We start from the raw sequence: 19,343 nt of genomic DNA, 5'->3' as shown, positions 1-19,343 counted from the left end.
ACCATAAAGAAGACACAGAAAATTGTTTTATAATGTTGCAACATTTTTTTTTATTATTATTAACAATTTCTTTGATTGCACTTTCATAAAAAATATCCTGTCACAACAACGATAATAACTGAAAAACTTGAAGAAACTCAGGAATGCCAGGTACGAGGTGAACTGCACGCCTTCCTCAGTCATAAATAACGAGTGTGAGGAGAGATTTTGGAAGTTGGCGGCCGTGAGAACATCAGGTTAACAAAAACCTCAAAAGAGGACACAACCAAGAGAGAGCTGTAACCACACAAAGTCTGCTAAAGAGAGCATCCGCCGGGCTTTCACACACGTTAAAACAGGCTGAATGTGCCTTTAAAAAAGTGGCGTTGTGTTACCAACTTGTTTCTAAGGGGGTGAGGTATGGCATGGGAGATGAATCCTAATTCTTCCCTTCAAGCTCTTCCATCAAACACCTCCTCTAAACATCCTTCACCTCCTCGCTTCATTAGAAAACTCTTCACTGTGGGGAAACACAGCTCCGGGGGCCTTTTCTGCTCGATGCTCCAAATATAAAACTCCAAAAACAAAACATTTCCAGGGAGGAAATGGTGTCATAAAAACAGTACTTCACACTCACTCATGGAAAACAGAGCTCCTTAAACCACTCTGTCGACAGTCACAAGGAATAAACCCACACAGATAAACACATGTAGGAATACGCACGCCAACATGTCCATGTCTTGGTTCTGTTATCACCGCAAATGTAAATTCTCAAATGGCAGCCTCAGCCAAGTCACACAACACTGCACCAAAGTCCCTCAACACCTTTAAATCACCTGAATGAGCAACAAAAAAATAAAATAAAATAAATGTAATCCTAAACCGCTAACGAAACAAAAAGAACTGGGTTCCTCTGAAAATAAAATAAAAACCAAACCAAAATAAATAAATTCTGTCACTTCAATGAAACTCCCTCAAAACGATGATTCACACTGTTGAACTACGAACCTGGGACAATACACCACGTCATGATTGTCATAAACAAAACTTTACTTTGAGTGAATAATGGCAACTACATAAAAGAAAACAAAAAAAGAAAAAGAAAAGTAAGTACAGGTTGCTCAACATGACACATCACAACTGCACAACAACAATAAAAACACCTCTTAACCCATGCCATATCGTAGCCAACCAATCTGGATGATGATGATTATTATTGGTTTTTGTTGCAGTTTCAAAAGAAAAGCAGAACAAATCTCTCCGATACCGGCAACGCTGAAGTTTCTTCAATAAACAAAAGTTACGTGTTTCTTTGTCTTACTTTGGTCAGTGAAAAGAGGAGCTGCAGTGGTCGGACAGACAGAGAGAAAGTCGTGTTTTGTAGAACATTTAAAAAAATAACAAAACAAAAGAACGACAGCGCAACCAACCCTCTTTTCGTGATTGTATTACGGTTGGTTTCCAACACCGAACATAAAGGATGGAGTCGTCAGACGCCACTCATCAGGCTCCAACAGGAGCGCTGCTAAGTTAAGTGGGTCCCAAGAACATCCCCCCCAATATGGGAGGTTAACAGGGTGGGGGGGGTGAAGGTAGCAGGAAAGGGAAGAGGGCTCAGGAGGAAACTATGTTCCCATCACCGGCCCTTAAGGCTCCAGTTCAGTCTCCTCCTCAGCGTGTTTCTGCATGTGCACCGGCATGCCCTGCAAGAGAGGAACACGACAGATCCACAGCTTAGAGCGCGTACCTACAGCTAAAGGCTGCAGCTGGCTGTTATTTTCAGAGTCAATTAATTTGCCAGTTATTTTCTCACTTAGTCAGTGCAGCATCAGAAAACAATTTAAAATGCTCAGCACTCTTTCCCAGAGCTCTAAGTAATGTCGTCAAAGTCTTTAACGCCCCAAAATATTTGATCCTTGATCCAGACTGCATGAACTGAACTACAGGTGCCACAGTGACCCTGTGTGTGTTAAAACAGAGTCGAAGGCAAAACACTTTGTTTTACCTGCTTGGAGCTGTTGCGTGCACAGAAAAACTCTTCACAGTTTTTCCAGCGGCACTTGATCGTCTGGAAGCTGGTGCTGGTGTGGTCGTTGATCAGGTGCTGCTGCAGATGCTCCGTCACCCCGAAGACCAGCGAACAGCCGTGCCACTGTCAACAGAAGACAGCGTTAGCCTCTTATAACCAGGGACAACACGCTCAGGACGTCTGTAGACCCAAGAGGCTCATGGTGCAGACAGAACAGATTTCGCCCGGTGACATTTACTTGAAAACAGGAAAAAACATTTTCCTCCTGATATATTCATAGTCTTTTGTTTTATATATAACGTTACCTATTCAGGCATCTAGAATTAATCAGATCAGATAAGAGGAGGTAAAAAGGAGACCAGAGGGAGGCCCACACTGCCTCATGACAAAACACTTCAATTCTAAACATCACATTAGGCTGCTGTGTTTCCTTTGCTCCCCTGGTGACAGCATTGGATTCCTGTTGCCTGTATTTTCACAATGTGTGTGCATCACTGGACAAACACAGATGGCCTGACCTCATGTTTACATTTTTGTCAGACTGGACAGCCCCTGTGGCTCAAGGGTTAAGAAGGTGATCATATGTCCCTGGTTCAGTCAGGGGCCTTTCTCCTTCTCTTTACTACAGCTGTCTGATGAAGGGATAAAATGCTCTAACAGCAGAAAATGTGTGCGTGAACATAAGATTTGTTGTGTTTTGATTTCTTCTATTACATCCTAAATATTCCTAAATGAAATCCATCCACATGTTGTGTCATCAACTCTTCCCAATCATCTGAATAAACTCTTCATCCACAACTTTTCCATCCTCCTCTCAGTACTGCTCCCCGTCCCTGATCTTACCCTGCAGCGGTAGTTCTGCATCAGGTTCAGTTTGACGGCCTGCACGCTGCCATCGTAACAGCCTGTGTAGATCTGAAACACAATACACACACACAAATGATGGGTTAATATCTTAGTTTTTAAGATCATCATTTAAAATCCAACAGATCCCCATCACATGACCACACTGAAGATCATTACTGTCGTTTTTAACTGTAATCTTTTACTCTACAGTTGAGATGCTGCTGCAAAATGAGGATCTCTGCAGCTCCAACAACCGTCTCTGTTTTAATTTCATTGTCTTTGTGTGTAGCTGTGGAATAATCCAGTCTCTCACCATGTTCTTGTGGATGGCCATACACATCACCATGTCCTTGTGTCCAGCATAGACCTGCAGCTGCTCATGAGACTATGGAGGTCAGAACAGATAGAAATTAATTCAGATTTTGTTTAAAAAAAGAGCCATGGAAATATTGTCAAACTGATGTTTACAGCAGAGTCAGACTAAGTCTGAGTGAAATGAATCTGTGAGGACAGATGGTTTGAGGATGCAGACCTGGAGGTCGTAGACACGGACCAGTTTGTCCAGGCAGGCGGTCACCATCACCTTCCCCAGGATGGACACTACAGTAACAGCGTGACTGTGACCTTTATAGACCCGCACCAGCTCTCCTGTCTGTACACAATGTGGAGAAAATACAGTGTGACGGACACATATTCATTAATACATTTGTGATTCAGCTACACGGTGAACATGGTTTCTTATTTCAATAAAACAACTAGAATTATAAACAGGAACCACATTGTATTATGCATAAAGGGATAAACTCACATGGATGTTGTGTGCGTAGACACACTGATCACTTGAGCCACTAAAGACCAGATCATTGACCACCTGAGAGAACGGAGAGACAAACAATAAGGAAATAAACTCAGTCTCAAAGAAAATGAATCCTCAGCACTATTAAAAAGTTAAACATGAGAGAATTAAAACTTGAAGTAGAGAAATAATAAGTTATTTCCTCAAATATTTCTCTGGAAAAAACACACTTTAAACAAACCTTTATTAAAACGTCTTTGAAAAAACAGGCGTAAATCAAAATATAAATTGAATCTTGAGCTTGTTCCTTCTCATTTCTTACTTTCAGTTTTCTTCTGTAATGTCTGAGACCTACCTTCATGCAGAGGACAGTCTTGGTGTGTCCCTCCAGCGTGCGCAGCAGGAGTCCGTTCTTGGCGTCTCTCACACTGATGGTGCTGTCGTAGGAGCCGACCAGCAGGATCCTGCGGGCTCCCTCCTGCGACGAGGCCAGACAGCTGACGGCCCGCGGCCCGTGGCACTCGAACACATCCATCTGCTTGTTTGTCTGAACGGATCATTTGCACATTACATTTACATCACCAGCAGTAACGTGGGAAACCAAGAGTCCAATATACAGTGACTCACTGAGTGAGATTCTCACGGTGCAACGCTTTTTCTCACCTTCAGGTTAAAGGTCACCACTGTGCCGTTGGCCAGGCCTGCGTACAAGGTCCTCCAGCGGCTGTGGAGGCAGAGGACTCGGTCTGACAGAGAAAACTGCTGCTCGAACTCTTGTGACTGTGAACACGAAGGAAACATCACAGAGTCAGAGACCACAACACAAACTGAATCCAGTACTAAACTACCACGTCTCTTAAAGGGGATCTTTGATGTTGAAAGTAAGAAACTTTAACTTCATTTGATATTCCACAGAAGAAGAAGAGTGTGCGCGTTCACCTTGAGACTGTAGCAGCGGATGGTCTGATCACTGGAACCAGAATACAGGCGATGATGCAGGCAGGGAGTCGCCGACACCAACAGGCAGCTCACTTTGGAGGTGTGACCCTCGAACACACCCACACACTTATGACTCTGCGACAAGAAAATACAGGAATGTTGTGTTGTGGCAGCTGCTGAAATATTTGTGACAGATGTTAATGAGCTTGTGGGTCCATCAGTGATCATCGGCACCCACCACCAGGTCGAAGGCTTTGACAGTCCGGTCTCCTGAGCACGTGTACAGCAGCCCGTTGTGGATCTGCATGGCGTTCACCGCCTCCTGGTGGCCCTTGAACGCCCCCTCAGTGGGCAGATCATCCTCGCCGTGGTCAGAGGATGCATCTGAGAAACACACACACACACAGAAGACAAACACAAACAAAGATAAACAACAAAGCAGAAAACGATGTATGCTGAACGAAGGCACAGAGCCACACTCTGACATGAAGACTGAATCAGATGAATACATGCAATTTGCTTAAAATGCTTGAATTCAGTTTAAAAATAATTATCATTGTCTTCATAGCTTAAAGGACGACAATATATCCAAAGTTGTTGGTCACCAATGATAAACTGGTGCAGGTTTCTAGTTCTCCAAACTCTCTCCAGGTTGTAATTTGTCTTAATGTATTAAGATATTCATTTATTCTTAATTTTCTTATTAAACAGTAATCTCTCCTCTTAAAAAAAAAACAAAACACACACCAGTCGCTTTCTTTCTTTTTCTAAATGCTGGACAGAGCATGAACATCTAAAGAAGGGGCTGAGCAGCGATCAATATTCAACAGGTTAAATATACACATTCTCAGAAAGTTGCGTCCATTCATCACAGCAGTCGTCAAGCTGCACGGGGTCACTGTGGGTCAACGGCTCTATGAATATCTTGTCCATAAAAAGTCATTTAGGTGCTACAGAGTCTATTTTAATTTGGTCAGGGAGTGCGACATTTCTAATTCTGGCTGCTCAGAGTGTGATGGGATTGTGTGTTTGATAACGTGCTCAAACTTCTGATTTCTCTCTATTGATTTAGGGATGGTGAAAATGCTAAATACAAAATGATGGGGAGATAAAACGAAACTTATTTACAAGAAAAACACAATATGAAAATCTTAAAGATTAACCACAGTGTGTTCAATATAGTAAATAAATAATTGAAGCTGCCAATAAACTGAACTATTCTGTCGGATGGTCAAATAGCTTCAGACACTTCCTCTCATCTTTCCAACGTCAGATTAGGTAGAGGACTCACTGCTGTAACTTTCAGAAATTATAAATCCAACATTTACACTAACTTCGCGTCATGATCGGCCAGCTGTGTGGAGGTGAGAACGGTGTGCGCTCTCTTCTCTCTTTTTTCACTCTTGACTATTAATTCTCTCACTTTTGATGTGGACAACTGAGTGCAACACTACAAATGTCCCAAGAGCAGGCTGAAAATGTCTCTCTTCTCTCCACATCTCTACACAGTCCGCTTTTCACTCCATGATTTCCCACACGGTCTGAAAACATGTGGTACAAACTAGGTCTGCTCAAGCATAAACTGACCCTCACACCATGAACAGCTCTCTGCAGAGGAACATACCTGATGAGGTTTTCGTTATCTTGGGCAACGTGACGGGTAACGACATGTCACTGTGGGGAGAAGAGGTGGTAATGGTGAAATGATTGCTTTTAAATGATCTGTGATCAGACGCCATACACATTTTTACACTTTACTGCATCATAAATGTTTTAAATGACATTTATTTATTGTTCATACCCATTTATTATAATTATAAATAAAACAAATTTAACTCTAATTACCAATGGACCTGACTGCCCGACCTCAACTCAAACTCCACTTATTTATAGCTGCTATGATTATTTGATTAATCTATCTTTTGATCAGAAATGTAATTAACAAAACATTTAACTGATTCATCTTTTACGTCATTAAATAAACATATATTCTGAGGTTTAAGCTTCTTCAACATGAAGAAGTTTCATGTTTTTCAGTTTTGTGTCATTGTAATGTGAATATCTTTGAGTTTTAAGTTGAGATTGTTTTGTCCAAAGGTCAAGAATGAAGCTGTCGGGGTCAGTAAATAATAAATGTGTGGGTCATGTCCCTGGAAAATAAGAAAAGGTTGAGGAAACAGAAAAAGCTCTCACCTCTCAGAGGATTTACATATTTCCATGTCACTGGTGGAGGTGACCTCGTTGCAGGCCAGACTCTGCGGCTCAGGTCTGGAGGAGTCTGGGATCTGGACCGGAGTGGGAGCTGGAGCTGGGGCGTCCATGTGAGGCTGCTGACAGGCTGCGGTGACCTCCATGCTTTCCTCTGAGTCCAAGTTCAGTGTCAGCTCAGCGGGGGCCACCTGGGGGAGCTCTACCATGTCTTTGGAGGAACTGTGGTCCGGCTTCTCAGGTCTGGGGGCCGGACACGGCATCTTATGCGCGTCCTCGCTGCTCTCCATGTTCAGCTCGCCCTCCCTGTCTTCTGTAGGCAGAGTGGAGGTGCTGACCTGAGAGCCTCCACTGGGTCTCCGGCATGGGCGGAGCCACCTCGGCCTCAGCGGCTCTCCATCTATCTCAGTGTCGCTGCTCTCAGGCTGCTCCGTCCCCTGAGCCTTCTTCAACACCTTCCTCTTCTTCAGCTTCCTCACACGCTTTCCGTTGCTCAGCTCGGATGGAGAGGCGGGCTGATTGAGGACTGACGGCACAGAGGGAGGCTCAAAGGTCTTTGTGGTGGCACAGTCAACAGCGCCCCCCACCTCAGAGCCCCTCCTGCTGGGTGAGAGAAGCTTTATAGAGGCTTTAGAGTCAGGGGAATGGGTGTGACAGTGAGTTGCTGTCTGTATGGCCTTTTCCGTTGTCTCGGCCAGTCCCGACGGGCTCTCTTTACGGTCTCCAAACTTCTCCCACATAAGTTCTGTGTTAGTTTGGTACAGCTCAGACTTTCTTTCAAGAGATGGATGGAAGTTCAGGGCAGAATCTGCAAAGAGTTTCAGAGGCATGTGGATCAGTGTAAGGCAGATTTAAATGGCATGAACACAAAACAGAAGTTGAGTACTTTCTCTATTTTATCTGCACTTATCTAAATGTAAAAAATCTGGCAGATAAAATCTATGAACATCTATTATAGTAGTACCAGGCTACGTTCAGACTGCAGGTAAACGTGGCCCATATCTGATGTGTTTCCTCATTTGTGACTCAGATCTGTTCGGTGTGAGCACTATTCTGATTTGGGCCACTTCCAGATGTGGTCCTAAATCAGACACAGGTCGGATTTTTGATGTTGTTTGATATTTTGGAATCAGCTGTGTTTGCTGTGTGCTGGACAGCAGTTTTCTTTTTGACTGCTATTGACTGACACGTTGCTTCACTTCTTGGCATATCACTGCCACCAAGTGTCCAGATGTACTGAAGACAACATCCCTCATGTGCATGAGACAGGAAGAAAACAGGGAGCTGCTCTTAAAAACATTTCTCCATAGCCTCAAAAACTCCAGAGCAAAGAGATACAATGATAACAACAGAGACAGTGATCAAGGAGCAATAAAATAAATAATGAATAAAAAGAAGACATTGGTGGCACGATTATCAAATCTCTGCACTGCCCTGGCACTGATATACTCACACTGTGCATTAAATGACATTACCTGGTGGAGAAGCTGCAGCAGGAGCCACACGCAGCTCCGGTGTGGTGCTGTGAGCACAGTGGGTGATGGTGTCCAGAGGGTCCAGCTCTGAGCTGACATGGACCGGAGACTGGGGCTCCTGCTTGATAACGACAGGCATGAAGGGAAGGCTGGAGGATGGAGGGGAGGCACGCTGAATGAGAGGACTAGGACTCGGGGCGCCGGCAGCAGCAGCGTCCATTACAGAGGAGAGCGTAACAGAGGAGGGCACATGTGGGTCCGTCTCTATGAAATCCATCTTCTCTTCCTTCAGTTTGAGCTGAGGTGTTACCTCCATACTACCTGTATAAACAAACACACCACAAAAGCTTCATTCCACTGTTTATTTTCAGTTGTATTTTCTGCATCTACCATACACTCTCACCCTGGAAAAGAGCCTCAATGTATTGTACTGTATGTATTCAATGATTACAACTAGTGTTAGGGTCAAATAGCTATAATAAGAATTGGTTTCTGTAGTTAGTTATAGTTGTTGGAGCATGCAAATTCTGTAGCATCCCCACTTAAACCTCACATGCACTTATTAGCACTGAAAATAAACATTTACTGCATTAATTACAACTGAATGCATTTTACACAACACGCGTTCTTACCTTGCATCCCTTTTAGTAACTCAATGCGTTTGTTTCTCAGTGTGCTCATCTCTACAGTCATCTGAGGAAGACAAAGCCACAGAAGAACCATCAGAAAGTGAATATTGTTGCCTCTAAGTGAGAAATATTGAGGCAATAATTACCCTACAGCAAAGCAAAGAAAATAAGGAGCCTAAAAGTAAAGCCTGAACATGAATTGACTTTATTTAACATGCAGAAACACTGTTATACTTTTAAACAGTGTCATCCATACACTAATAATAGTTAGAGAGAGTGGCATATGAAATTGTGGTCCTCTGAGTGAAGAGACACTTTCCACCCAGCCCTTACAGGAAATACAATCACTCTCTCAGACTGCGGTCCAACAGTGAAAGATTAGAGGACAGAAGAGACGTTTTTGTACAGCAGCTACATCCTCACCACCACAACAATGGAAATAATGAAGTGGCTGCCAAGACGACAAATATCCTTTAAGTTCAGTTGTGGACATTGAGACTCGGAGAATCATCCACTCAGAGGGGAGAACCTAACACTCTGTCTTACACTCTACACACTGAAACATGGATGTTCACAAACACGTTCACACCAACCTGCTCTTGAGGAATCAAAATGAAAAGTGAGTGTTAAGTGTGTAGGCGCTGCAACTCATTATTGATCTAAGTGTGGGACAGACCCTGGGCATATCCATTATGTAATTAGCTGAAGAGATAAACCTTGAAACGACAGAGATCTTTTTTTTTTTTTTTTTTTTACCTGCTGTTTGACCACCATCAGACGCTGCACCTCCATGTAGGCAGCCTCCAGTGCAGCCCGGGCCTGGATCAGGCTGGTGTCCACAGTCTGCAGGGAGCGACTCATCTCCTCCTCCCGCAGAGACACAGCCAGCAGCTGGTCGATCTGTAAACGTTCTGCACACAACCCAAAGGACACTTCAGAACCATGAGCAGCAACACTGCTGTGGATTTCATTCAGTATCTGTCATTTTAAAATGAGTTTAGCTGCAACCGCGCATTGGCCTAAATCATCATAGCACATTAACAGAATATACAACAGCAAGCACATACACTGTGACCCAAATTCAATATGGATTCATTACTGATATTATCATTTTATTAATTATGCCCTTACAAAAATAATAATAAGGACAATTATTAATCAAAGACATTAACCTTTTTTGGATTTGACCCTCCGTCTTTTGCTATTGTGCTCCAAACAAGACGTCTCTGCGCTTGGAACATCCTGAAAGAGACAGAGAGACGGTCACATCCTGCTCCTTTGTATTAAAATAAACACAAATACAAGTGTCCAAAGAGTACTCCACCAAATTAACATTGCAATCTACTTCCCTTTCAAAAACCTATCCCTTCATTCCCCACAATGTAACTTAGCTGCTAACAGATCAGTCAGAGATTAGTGTGTGTTATGTTCATGGACGCTTGGTTCTGCAAGCAGCAGGCTTCAGGGGTCCAATAACATCACTCCCCCAGATTTTTTTTCATTATCAAACTTGTAGTCTCTTAACTCACTCTGATGTGTAAAATAGGTGGAGTTCTCCTTTAACTCTGTTTCCTTTACTCACCCCAGCTGCTCTTCTCCTCTTCCCCGTTCCCTGACCGTCCAGCTGCTCCGTCCCTGAGCTGCTGTCCCCGAGCACTGAGTCCGATCTCTGGAGGGCCTTCACTGTCACTGATGTTAGCTTGTCAGGCTGCTTCTGTGCTTTAGCCTCAGACTGACCGAGCATCTGCTCCACCTCTTCTCCACAGTGACTGTCTTTGTTGCCTTGAGCGAACACGGGAGAGATGGAGGACACCTGCTGCTCTGAGCTCAGGCTTTCTCCTTCCGTCGTCTCCTTTGACACGAGGGACGTGAAGAGGGAGGGAGTGGATGCAGGGGCGAGGCTGCTCTCTGATAAGGAGCGTTTTCGGGAAGCACCTGGAGAAGAGATGTCTATCAACGACTCCCAGTGCAAACCCTCCAGCAGGGGAATGTCATCCTCCTCCTGGCTGTGGTCCTCCTGCTCGTTTGGCACCATCTCTATCCCAAACCTGGAAAATGACAGAACATTACATGAAGCAACTTTTAAGGACTGTAACTGAAATCTAAATGTAAGATCAATCTTCACCTTGGCATGCCTTTCCCTTTGTCTTGCTTCTTCCTGACCTCCTGATAGACCTGTTCCCAGTTCACATTGCGTCGAGACCCGGAGGAGCTGATGAGCTGCCGTACTGTGGGTTTGAGCCCCGAGTCCTTCTCTGTGTCACTTCTCCGTGACTCGCTGAGGTTTCGCACGCGTCGGGCGATGTTCAGGTTGGGCTCGTGGCTTCCTGCTTTGCTCTTAGAGCTGATGTGTTTGGTCAGGTCACGTTTTAAGACGGGAGGCAGGTCAAGTTTGGACAGACTTGTTGTGTTCGACCCTGAGACTGTCTGTGCCTCGCCACTTCTGGAGGCGTCGCTCTCTGAGCTCTGCCCTTCCTCGACAGCCTGCATGGCTTCACCTGGGGCCACTAAGCAGGTTTGCTTCTCCACTTTCTTCCTGTTCTCCTCATCTTCCCTGCTCAAGGCTGCGGGCTCTGGGCTCTCCATGGTAGAGGTGCTAACCTGTAACGACTGCAGAAACTGGCTGCTGTCTGAAGACTGCAATGCAGGCTTTTCTGGCCTGACCAAGTCGGGTAAATTTGGTTTAGTTGCGTTCTGCCTACAGCTGTTCTCCTTGTTTACTCCTGTCTGACTCTGAGCATGATCCCTTTGCTGCTCCTCCACAATGTGCCGTGCCGTTTCCGGCCTGTTGTCACTCGAGCTGTCCAAAGAGCCTCTCTTTTCTAACACAGTCTGTCTTGATTTGCAGAAGGTTTCTGGGAGCTGCCGTTCTTGCTTTGATTTCAGGGGCCCAACAGATGGAGCCTTAGAACTGAGTCCACTCTGCTTTGCACTTGGCTTTGATTGTGCATGAGCCTGACTGGAGGCCTTACTGAGCTGGGCTCCAGTGTTGAGACCAGGAACTGAGGACGTCTTCCTGTCCTTATCCTTATGCAGCAGTGGCTTATTGGGCTTCTGGTTGGGAGGAGCAGATGTGGTGTTCTGGGGGCCGTCTCTCTGAGCACTGCTGCTTCTGCTGCTGCTGCTGCTGCTCGTCTCTCTGGGCTTGGTTTTGGGACTTGTTTTATGTCTCATTTTCTCTTCCACATTTTGTCCACTAGAGGTCAACTGCCCTGTTTTCTGTTCAGGTCGGGACAGCCTGGTAAAGGCACTGGTTTCTGGTGTTTTGTCTTGCTGCTGTGGTTTGGGCACTTTGAGGTGCTTCTCTGATGAGTTTGGGTTGGAGTCTTTATGGGACACAGATTCAAGGCCTTTTGTGACTGGATAGGGTGACCAGCGACAGGCCTTGTCCAGCTTTGGATTGCTACCAAAGGTCTTAGAGCTTTTACTGCTGTTGTGGTCGGATTCTGCTGTTTGCCCCTCCCCATTCTGAAGCCCACCACCCTGCTGACCTCTCTGGTCATTGGGTGTTTGTGAAAACTGGTTAAGAGCGCGGGAAAAAAAACTGGGGGGAGGTGGACAGGTAGGAACAGCCCCCAAGAGGCTTATGGGTCGGCCCCTTTGTGGATACTGGGAGATATTGTTGTGGCCGTAGATCCCATTACTACTGCCTCCACTGCTGAGCCAAGGCAGTCGACTATGCTGGTTACCAGCAAATCCACCCTGATCCAACTGCCTCCTGTTCCACCCTTCCTGGCAATTCAAGTTTCCACCAGCAAACTCATCAGAGGCCCACCTCTGAAAGTTGGGAGGCTCCTGAGCATGCCAGGTGGCACTCTTGCCCTGTCTATTGTTGTGCCAGGGTCGTGGCTCGCCTGGTCTGGCATTATATCTGTTGCCCCTGTACCAAGTATTGTGGTGACCAGATCCACCGAACCCCTGTGACTGCTGCTTCCAGGTGCACTCCAGCCGGTAACGCTCTTTCGCATCTTTTAACCGCTGCTGAAACTCCTCCTGTCTCTTACTCTCCTCCTCTTCTTTTGCCCGCTTTGCAGCAGCAGCTTCCTTCTCTTTTCTACAAACAGGAGACAGATACAGATATGCACTTTATTAGCACCTGTGCAATCAAATGCATTCTGTTCAAACATACAGTCTGGGTTTATGATGCTTGCAGTGTTATGTTTTTTGACACCATCCTGGAGATGTCAATGCAATTATATGCTTATATGCTTATGCCTATATGGTCATGGTTAGTGGCTGTGTTGTACTGGACTGCCTTACATTCAGAGGTATTTCTGATACTCTGTCCCTCTAATGTGTCCATACAGGGAGGACACCGCTCAGTATAATGCCCTCCAGTATAAAACCACCTTTGACTACAGTATGTAGTAGAATTTATGACAGACCTGTTGCACTGAATTACACTATGATGCACAGCTGTACCTCATAAAGTGGCTACTGTGCATAAACGGAAGCTTTAAAGCTGACATTCTTCTTCTTTCTTGTTTTTAATTTCTGTTTTTTCTCCTTTTATTTCCTCTTTTCTCTCTGTAAAGCACTGCCTAACTTTTTATTATATGAATTTTTCCAGAGAATCAGACACAAGGTACTGGCTCAGTGGTCTTTAGTGAGAATTGTATTACAGCCACAATGCCCTCACAAGAAATGTGAAACAAATACAAATGTAATCACAATGGATCATGTGACTTCTTGTATGTGAAAGGGATCATTTCTAGTGATGAACATAGAAAATTATCACCTGACCTTTAGCTCTGCAGAGAGTTTCAGACTTTACACTCGTTTTAGATTTCAAGTTTGCCAAATGAACTCAAAAGGTGGTGTAAAATGTAAAATGTAAAAAGTTGTCTTCACAGTTTGCTTCTCCTGCCCACAAGTGGCCAAAAAAAAGTTCATGTAGGGTAAAGACTCCTTTGCAGTAATGGTAAATAACATTAAAATATGCTAATTTCAGATGTATTTGACTCCGTTTAACGAGTTTCCCTGGCAACCGTATCTCTTGGCGCACTGTTGGCAGACGTCTAGGACTGGTTCACAGCGTGACCTACAGCTCTGACCTGCAGAGGGAAAATATCTGGCATGTGACGGGCTGACAGCTGAACGCCAGCTTTTGCCTTCAACAATCTCCACACACACTTTCCCAGCTGCTCTAGTGTGACGCTTCCTCTGAGGCCTCCAGCGAGGACAGCGAGATCAACACTGTGTGTTTTCAGAAAAACCTGCACACATATGGTAGCCTTACAGGTCAAACTCTTTTGAGGTTTGTGTCTATAAAACATGGAAGAAATATTTATCAAAGAAAAGCCCTGTGTGGTTCAGAGTGAAGGTTTTTATTTGTGTTTTTCTTCTTCTAAAGGGCAGGAAACTCAGGTCTGAACTTTATGTGTGCAGTCATGCTTTTTTTTTTAGGTTGTGTCCTGACATACGACTCCAGACACCGGTCAACACGAAGCAGCAGCTAAAAGAGTCTTGTGAGCACCGCTGAGCAGAATGTGACTATACATGGCTCACAGTGTGTACACACACAGCAGTGAGCGGTCACCTATCTCTACGTTTGTGGCTTAATCATAAAGTCAATATAAAGTATAGGTTAGGATTAAGCTAACTTTTTAAACTTTTAGATAAAGGGAATGTGTTATTATATTTATAACAATATATTTATTACATAAATTGTAATACTTAAAACCTACTAGTCAACTAGTCCTGTTTATTATTCCTCCAGCTTAAAAGCTAATAACATTTAAAAAATGTGCTGAATCAAGATTGTGTTACCTGATCTGTTCTTTTCTCTTTTCGATCAGGTCCGCCAGTGCCTGGTCGAAGTAGTCCTCCTCGTGGTCGTTCCCAGCATGCTTTTGTTCCGCAGCCTCCACATTCTGCTTGTGTGAGGGACTGGAAATGTGGCTGGCATAATCAGTCAGGCTCACCACCGTTACCTTGCACACTCTGCACTCATGTCCGCAGTCCCTGGGGAGGGAAGGGGAGAGCGGGCGTTCAATCGCTCCTTCAGGCATCGTTCTGTTCTCGTCTGCTTTGGTTTTCCTGCCTGCAGAGCCTGTAGCAACGTACTCTGGCTCTGCTGTCTGTTACTTCAACGTCAAAATAAAATCAGGAAAGGAGAATACTCAACAATCCTTAAAAAAATAAATAACTCGCCAAATTCTCTATCCGTCACAGATCAGGAGGTAGCTAACTTATAATTTGCTCTTGTTAAAAAGAAAGTTCAAATCTTTATCATCCTGATCTTGTTTTTCCTGTCTTCAGCAGGCCATAGGAGGCAGGGTGAGGGCAGGAGCAGCCAGGCTGGACCCAGGCAGCATGCTAATCGAGCTGTTTATGTCCAGCCACCACGACGGGCCGTGCAGCGCAGCACTGGGATGCGTGGAGGGGAGAGAGGCACGGCGCCCTCAGCCTAGTGCCCTTTCATGATGGTGTCTGCTGCGCTCTGCGTCTCTACAGAAGGCAATGTCTGTATTTGACCTCACACTCCTGTCTGACAGCTAGAACCCAACCCCCCCTTCCAGGCCAGCATGTGCTATTAGAACAGGCCTGAGCATCCTGCCGACCAATCCCAAGCCAAGCCTATGTAACTGGAGCCTTGTGCAGCTGCTCGCAGACTCCTCTTCAAAACCTGTCCCAACTATGTCACCCTGTGATTCTGATAGGGGTAGTGACTTTGCTGGCTCTTTCTCAATTTCTTTTTCATATCTGTGTCATGGCATGCTGCCATTTTCTGACCTCTCGTGCAGTTGGCAAACTCTTTATCAATAAGTCAGGGTTACTTTTTTGGTTCGACACGTTTCTTCTCAGCAATGGGATAAAGTTAAGCCTCAGCCGTCCCTGAACAGGCAGTTTTCTAAACTCTTGTGAAACTACCGCTCTCCCCTCCTAATACCCAAACATGGCACTTACAGCATACTGCTCATATCCATGTTTTATCTTTAAAAGGATGCTGTCTTTGCATGTCACTGTTTATATTAATGTAAAGCCCAGTAACTTAGCAACAACTCAAGACCTGAATCAGTATTTGCGCTGCTCGAGATTCTTCCGAGTCAGCACCGGGCCACATACTTTTAGTAATCTACATGGGAGTCACAAGATAGCCAGTTGCCTTCTATCGGTCATGCCTGTTGTTCCGGAGAGATTGTGTCTAAATATATGTGCCACAGTTGAGACAGCTGCCCCTATATCCACTTTACCAACACGTGCCCATGTGCACACGTGCCCCGTGACCCAAATGGATTCAGATAAAACTCTTGAACCACAGTCAAAGCTTTTGTTTTAATGTTACAAGCTCATTTTAAAATACGGTTTGTTGAATAAAAATGTACAGTCCACAATATTTGGGAAATAAAACATTGGTGTATTTCTGCAACACATCATTGCAATTTTCAGAATTATTATAATGTGATATTTAGAGTCTTATAGTATAGATTTCTATGATATCTGTGCATGTTGTTCACTTTTGCACAAACATAACAACAACTCACCGGCCTTTGAGCTTCTCCAGCTCACGGTGGTGCAGCATACTTCTCATGTGCTCATCCATCTCCTGCAGATGCAAGTTCGAAATAAAGCCTTTCTTTTAGGAATCCACGAATACATCAAAAACACTTAAGAGTTTCTAAGTTTAATTACACAATAGATGACACTTCACAAGAGAGGGAATTTACATGTTCCAGAACGCAGATGATTTAGAAAAATGTTACGTGTTATATTTGTGTAATATCATACTGATGCGGGCAAAAATTAAAAATAAGTATATAGAAGTACTTAAACATAAAAATTGTGACCTTAATATATACATATTGATTATATATATATTATTTGTAAAATCCTTAATGTTACACAACTCACGTAAAAAGAGTGTTAATGCAGCCAGAGCTCCTGTATGTATCAATGAAATCCTACAGTATTTATATATTTATTATTTAATATATCAACCATGTTTGAGGGTGAATTACCTGCTTGGAGACGTGGACTGTTTCACAGAGGATGCACTTTCTGTCTCCCGCCATTTTTGATGTGGGTGGATCTTGGCCCATTACTGTCAATAGAGGAAATGTATTAAAGTAAAAGGACTCAAGAATCAAGAGCTTAAAAAGCCCAGAGCAACAAGTTCAGTGATACCACCCTGAATTACAAACAGTGGGGTTCAACCTATGCTGGATAATTATGTACAGTGTATGTACTGTATGTTTGTAATTGAGCTCTTAGCAACAAGTCAGACAAATCCAACCAACACAGTGGAGGGAGTTTACGGCTTATTTTCTCCATACAACCACACCTAGCTATTCAACAACATGCCTCAGTACCACAGCCCAAATGCCAGCAGGGCTCCACCTGGACACTGGTCTAATTCCAGTCTGCTGATGGAGCAACTCTGCGGCCAGGAGGCAGTAGAGCCACGGCAGCACTAAGGCCATGTCTGGACGTGTTTGACGTTCACAAACAGGGTGGGAAACGAACGCCGGCCACGAGTTAACTGCTGCTGAAGTTAAGATGCAGCTGAGCATGTGGAGGCCTTGTTCTGTGCCAAAATGTTAATACTTTATGAATTAAGTATAAATAAAAGTAATACTTCTGGTACTGTCTAGAAACTAAACCATAACAACGAGGGGAAACATCCTTCACATCTCTATGATTGATGTTTTAAGAACTGTAAAACCTGTAGTCAGAGAAAGAAATACTGGAAGTGTATATTCAGCTGTGTTTGGTTCAGGCGTAAGATGAATCAAAATAAATCTAGAAAGGGGAAGGATACCTACACAATAAAAGCAGCTCAAATAAATCATTTATTTATCAATGCAATGTTTTGGCGACACAAACTAGCAGTTAAAGAACACGGTGTCATTACACAAAACTCCTGATCCGCTTCACCTGATGAAAGCTAATCTGTCTAAAATCAATATGCATTGAACAGAGATTTGAACAGTGTTTTGTGTCACCTTCCGTCTTATACTTTTACTTTTCTCTTGTTTTCATCTGTAGATGCACAGCTTCCTGACTTTTCCCCATATTGAATGATTAAGTAGTTAAAAAAAATAAGTTTAATGCAGAATAGGTCTAATAATCACCACAGTTAAAGACTGGTGACTCTGGTCTATATTCTGTTCATGACATTATGTTGACTGTTACAATACCTCCATCACTATTTCTCCTCTCTGCAAAAGCACCAGAGGGCAGCTATTTACAGTATAATATTAGAGGATCCCTGGGTCATATTCCCTCTCAGGTCATGAATCTCTAGGGGGCAGCAGGCTGGACAGTGTTATGCACCCGTTCAATCCCAAACAGTGATGTTAGCTGCTGCACTTACGGAAAAATGATCAAAATCATGCAAGGGTTCAGGTAAATGATGGTCTGATGTGGGATTGCTTTACAGAATGATCAATCATCACAGAGGTTTTTTTCTGTTCATGCAAAACTGAAAAGGACAGTTGACTTAAAGTTAAATTACATATTGAAGGATCACCACATAATGTAGCTTTAGGTTCAAAGCTATCTTTGAGTATCTGTGAGTGCTTGCGGAATCAGAAAGAGAACAAAAGCGCGTCTACCCAAATAATCTAAATACCAGCGACTTGTTAAGTTAGCTGCTAACAGTTAGCTACTGGGTGCAGAAGTTTATAATCACTCGTCGCACAACAGTCGAACATCTGATGTTTTGATAGCGATTACATCTAACGTTATTAAGCAAGAAACCCTCGTCTACTCCAACCATAAGTATTTATTTACTGTTTAAAAGACGCTTATGGTTAACTTGGTTTTGATTGTTGTTAGCCTAGCTGCTAAATTAGCATAAACCTTTGTGCCACCTTAATCGTTAAGTTAAAGAGCAAACAAAAAATGTCAACAGACTTCCCAGCCGCATGAGTTATAAGCTGTTAATACGAATTACAACTGTTGAAAGAGTTATCCTCAGCTTGAGCTGTTAAGTAAAACATTTAACTAGTGGGTTAGCAAGCTAGCAACAGTATGCTAGCCAGCGACACCGACGAAACATAAACGAATGTAGTTAAACTGTTACTAATCACAAAGGCGACAGGGAGTGCAGCTAATACGGGATGTTTTTATACGTTGTAAGCACTGACAAGTGACTGTTGACTACCTTTATAACATCCAAATGTGTGTGGGGCTACAGCATTTTCTCATCCACCGCTGAAGCTAACAATAACATCCACCTCGACCCCAAAGTGAACTACAACCCAGGATGCGTTCAAGAGCATCTCGGAAAAACCGGCTACCGCAAACAGTCTTGTCTGAGAGGTGAAAAGTAACTGTTGTTTTAGTAAGTGTTAGGTGTTGGGAGAGGATTCAGACCCTTTGCTAAAGTAAAAGTAATACTAATTCCACACAAATAATTGAATGTCCTAATAAAAGTACTCAATACGGTAAAACGTTTCTTGTGACTGTCATATAATTATGTATTATATCAATTGATT

The 19,343-nt window shown here is 43.7% G+C and overlaps 1 protein-coding gene across 1 annotated transcript; it reads right to left on the bottom strand.

The window, feature by feature from the left end:
- Window positions 1-22: 22 nt before the first annotated feature.
- Window positions 23-19,115, bottom strand: znf106a (zinc finger protein 106a). Its single transcript, XM_071497526.1, has 22 exons — window positions 19,010-19,115; window positions 16,863-16,945; window positions 16,389-16,450; window positions 14,671-14,865; window positions 11,027-12,955; window positions 10,484-10,949; window positions 10,074-10,143; window positions 9,658-9,812; window positions 8,905-8,965; window positions 8,273-8,593; window positions 6,783-7,605; window positions 6,214-6,263; window positions 4,828-4,973; window positions 4,590-4,724; window positions 4,314-4,430; window positions 4,006-4,197; window positions 3,663-3,725; window positions 3,387-3,506; window positions 3,168-3,239; window positions 2,852-2,923; window positions 1,985-2,131; window positions 23-1,682 (listed from the first exon to the last, which is right to left on the bottom strand). Exons 2-22 carry the CDS (start codon window positions 16,941-16,943, stop codon window positions 1,626-1,628), a joined length of 5,334 nt encoding a protein of 1,777 aa, XP_071353627.1. The 5' UTR covers window positions 16,944-16,945; window positions 19,010-19,115; the 3' UTR covers window positions 23-1,625.
- Between the last annotated feature and the right edge of the window lie 228 nt (window positions 19,116-19,343).

This window comes from Trachinotus anak, unplaced genomic scaffold (genome assembly GCF_046630095.1).
Source record: "Trachinotus anak isolate AG129_WGS33_773 ecotype Australia unplaced genomic scaffold, CSIRO_AGI_Tana_v1 ptg000015l, whole genome shotgun sequence".
Taxonomy (NCBI): Eukaryota; Metazoa; Chordata; class Actinopteri; order Carangiformes; family Carangidae; genus Trachinotus; species Trachinotus anak.
This window is presented reverse-complemented; position numbering and strand designations above follow the sequence as displayed.

Bases quoted from the DNA above. Each gene is read 5' to 3' on its own strand.
- znf106a (XM_071497526.1), bottom strand. From the start codon at position 16,943: ATGGGCCAAGATCCACCCACATCAAAAATGGCGGGAGACAGAAAGTGC. The intron at 10,144-10,483 runs GTGAGTAAAGGA...TGTCTCTTTCAG, and splicing joins AGAGGAGAAGAGCAGCTGGG to GATGTTCCAAGCGCAGAGAC. The intron at 3,726-4,005 runs GTAGGTCTCAGA...CCGTTCTCTCAG, and splicing joins AGACTGTCCTCTGCATGAAG to GTGGTCAATGATCTGGTCTT.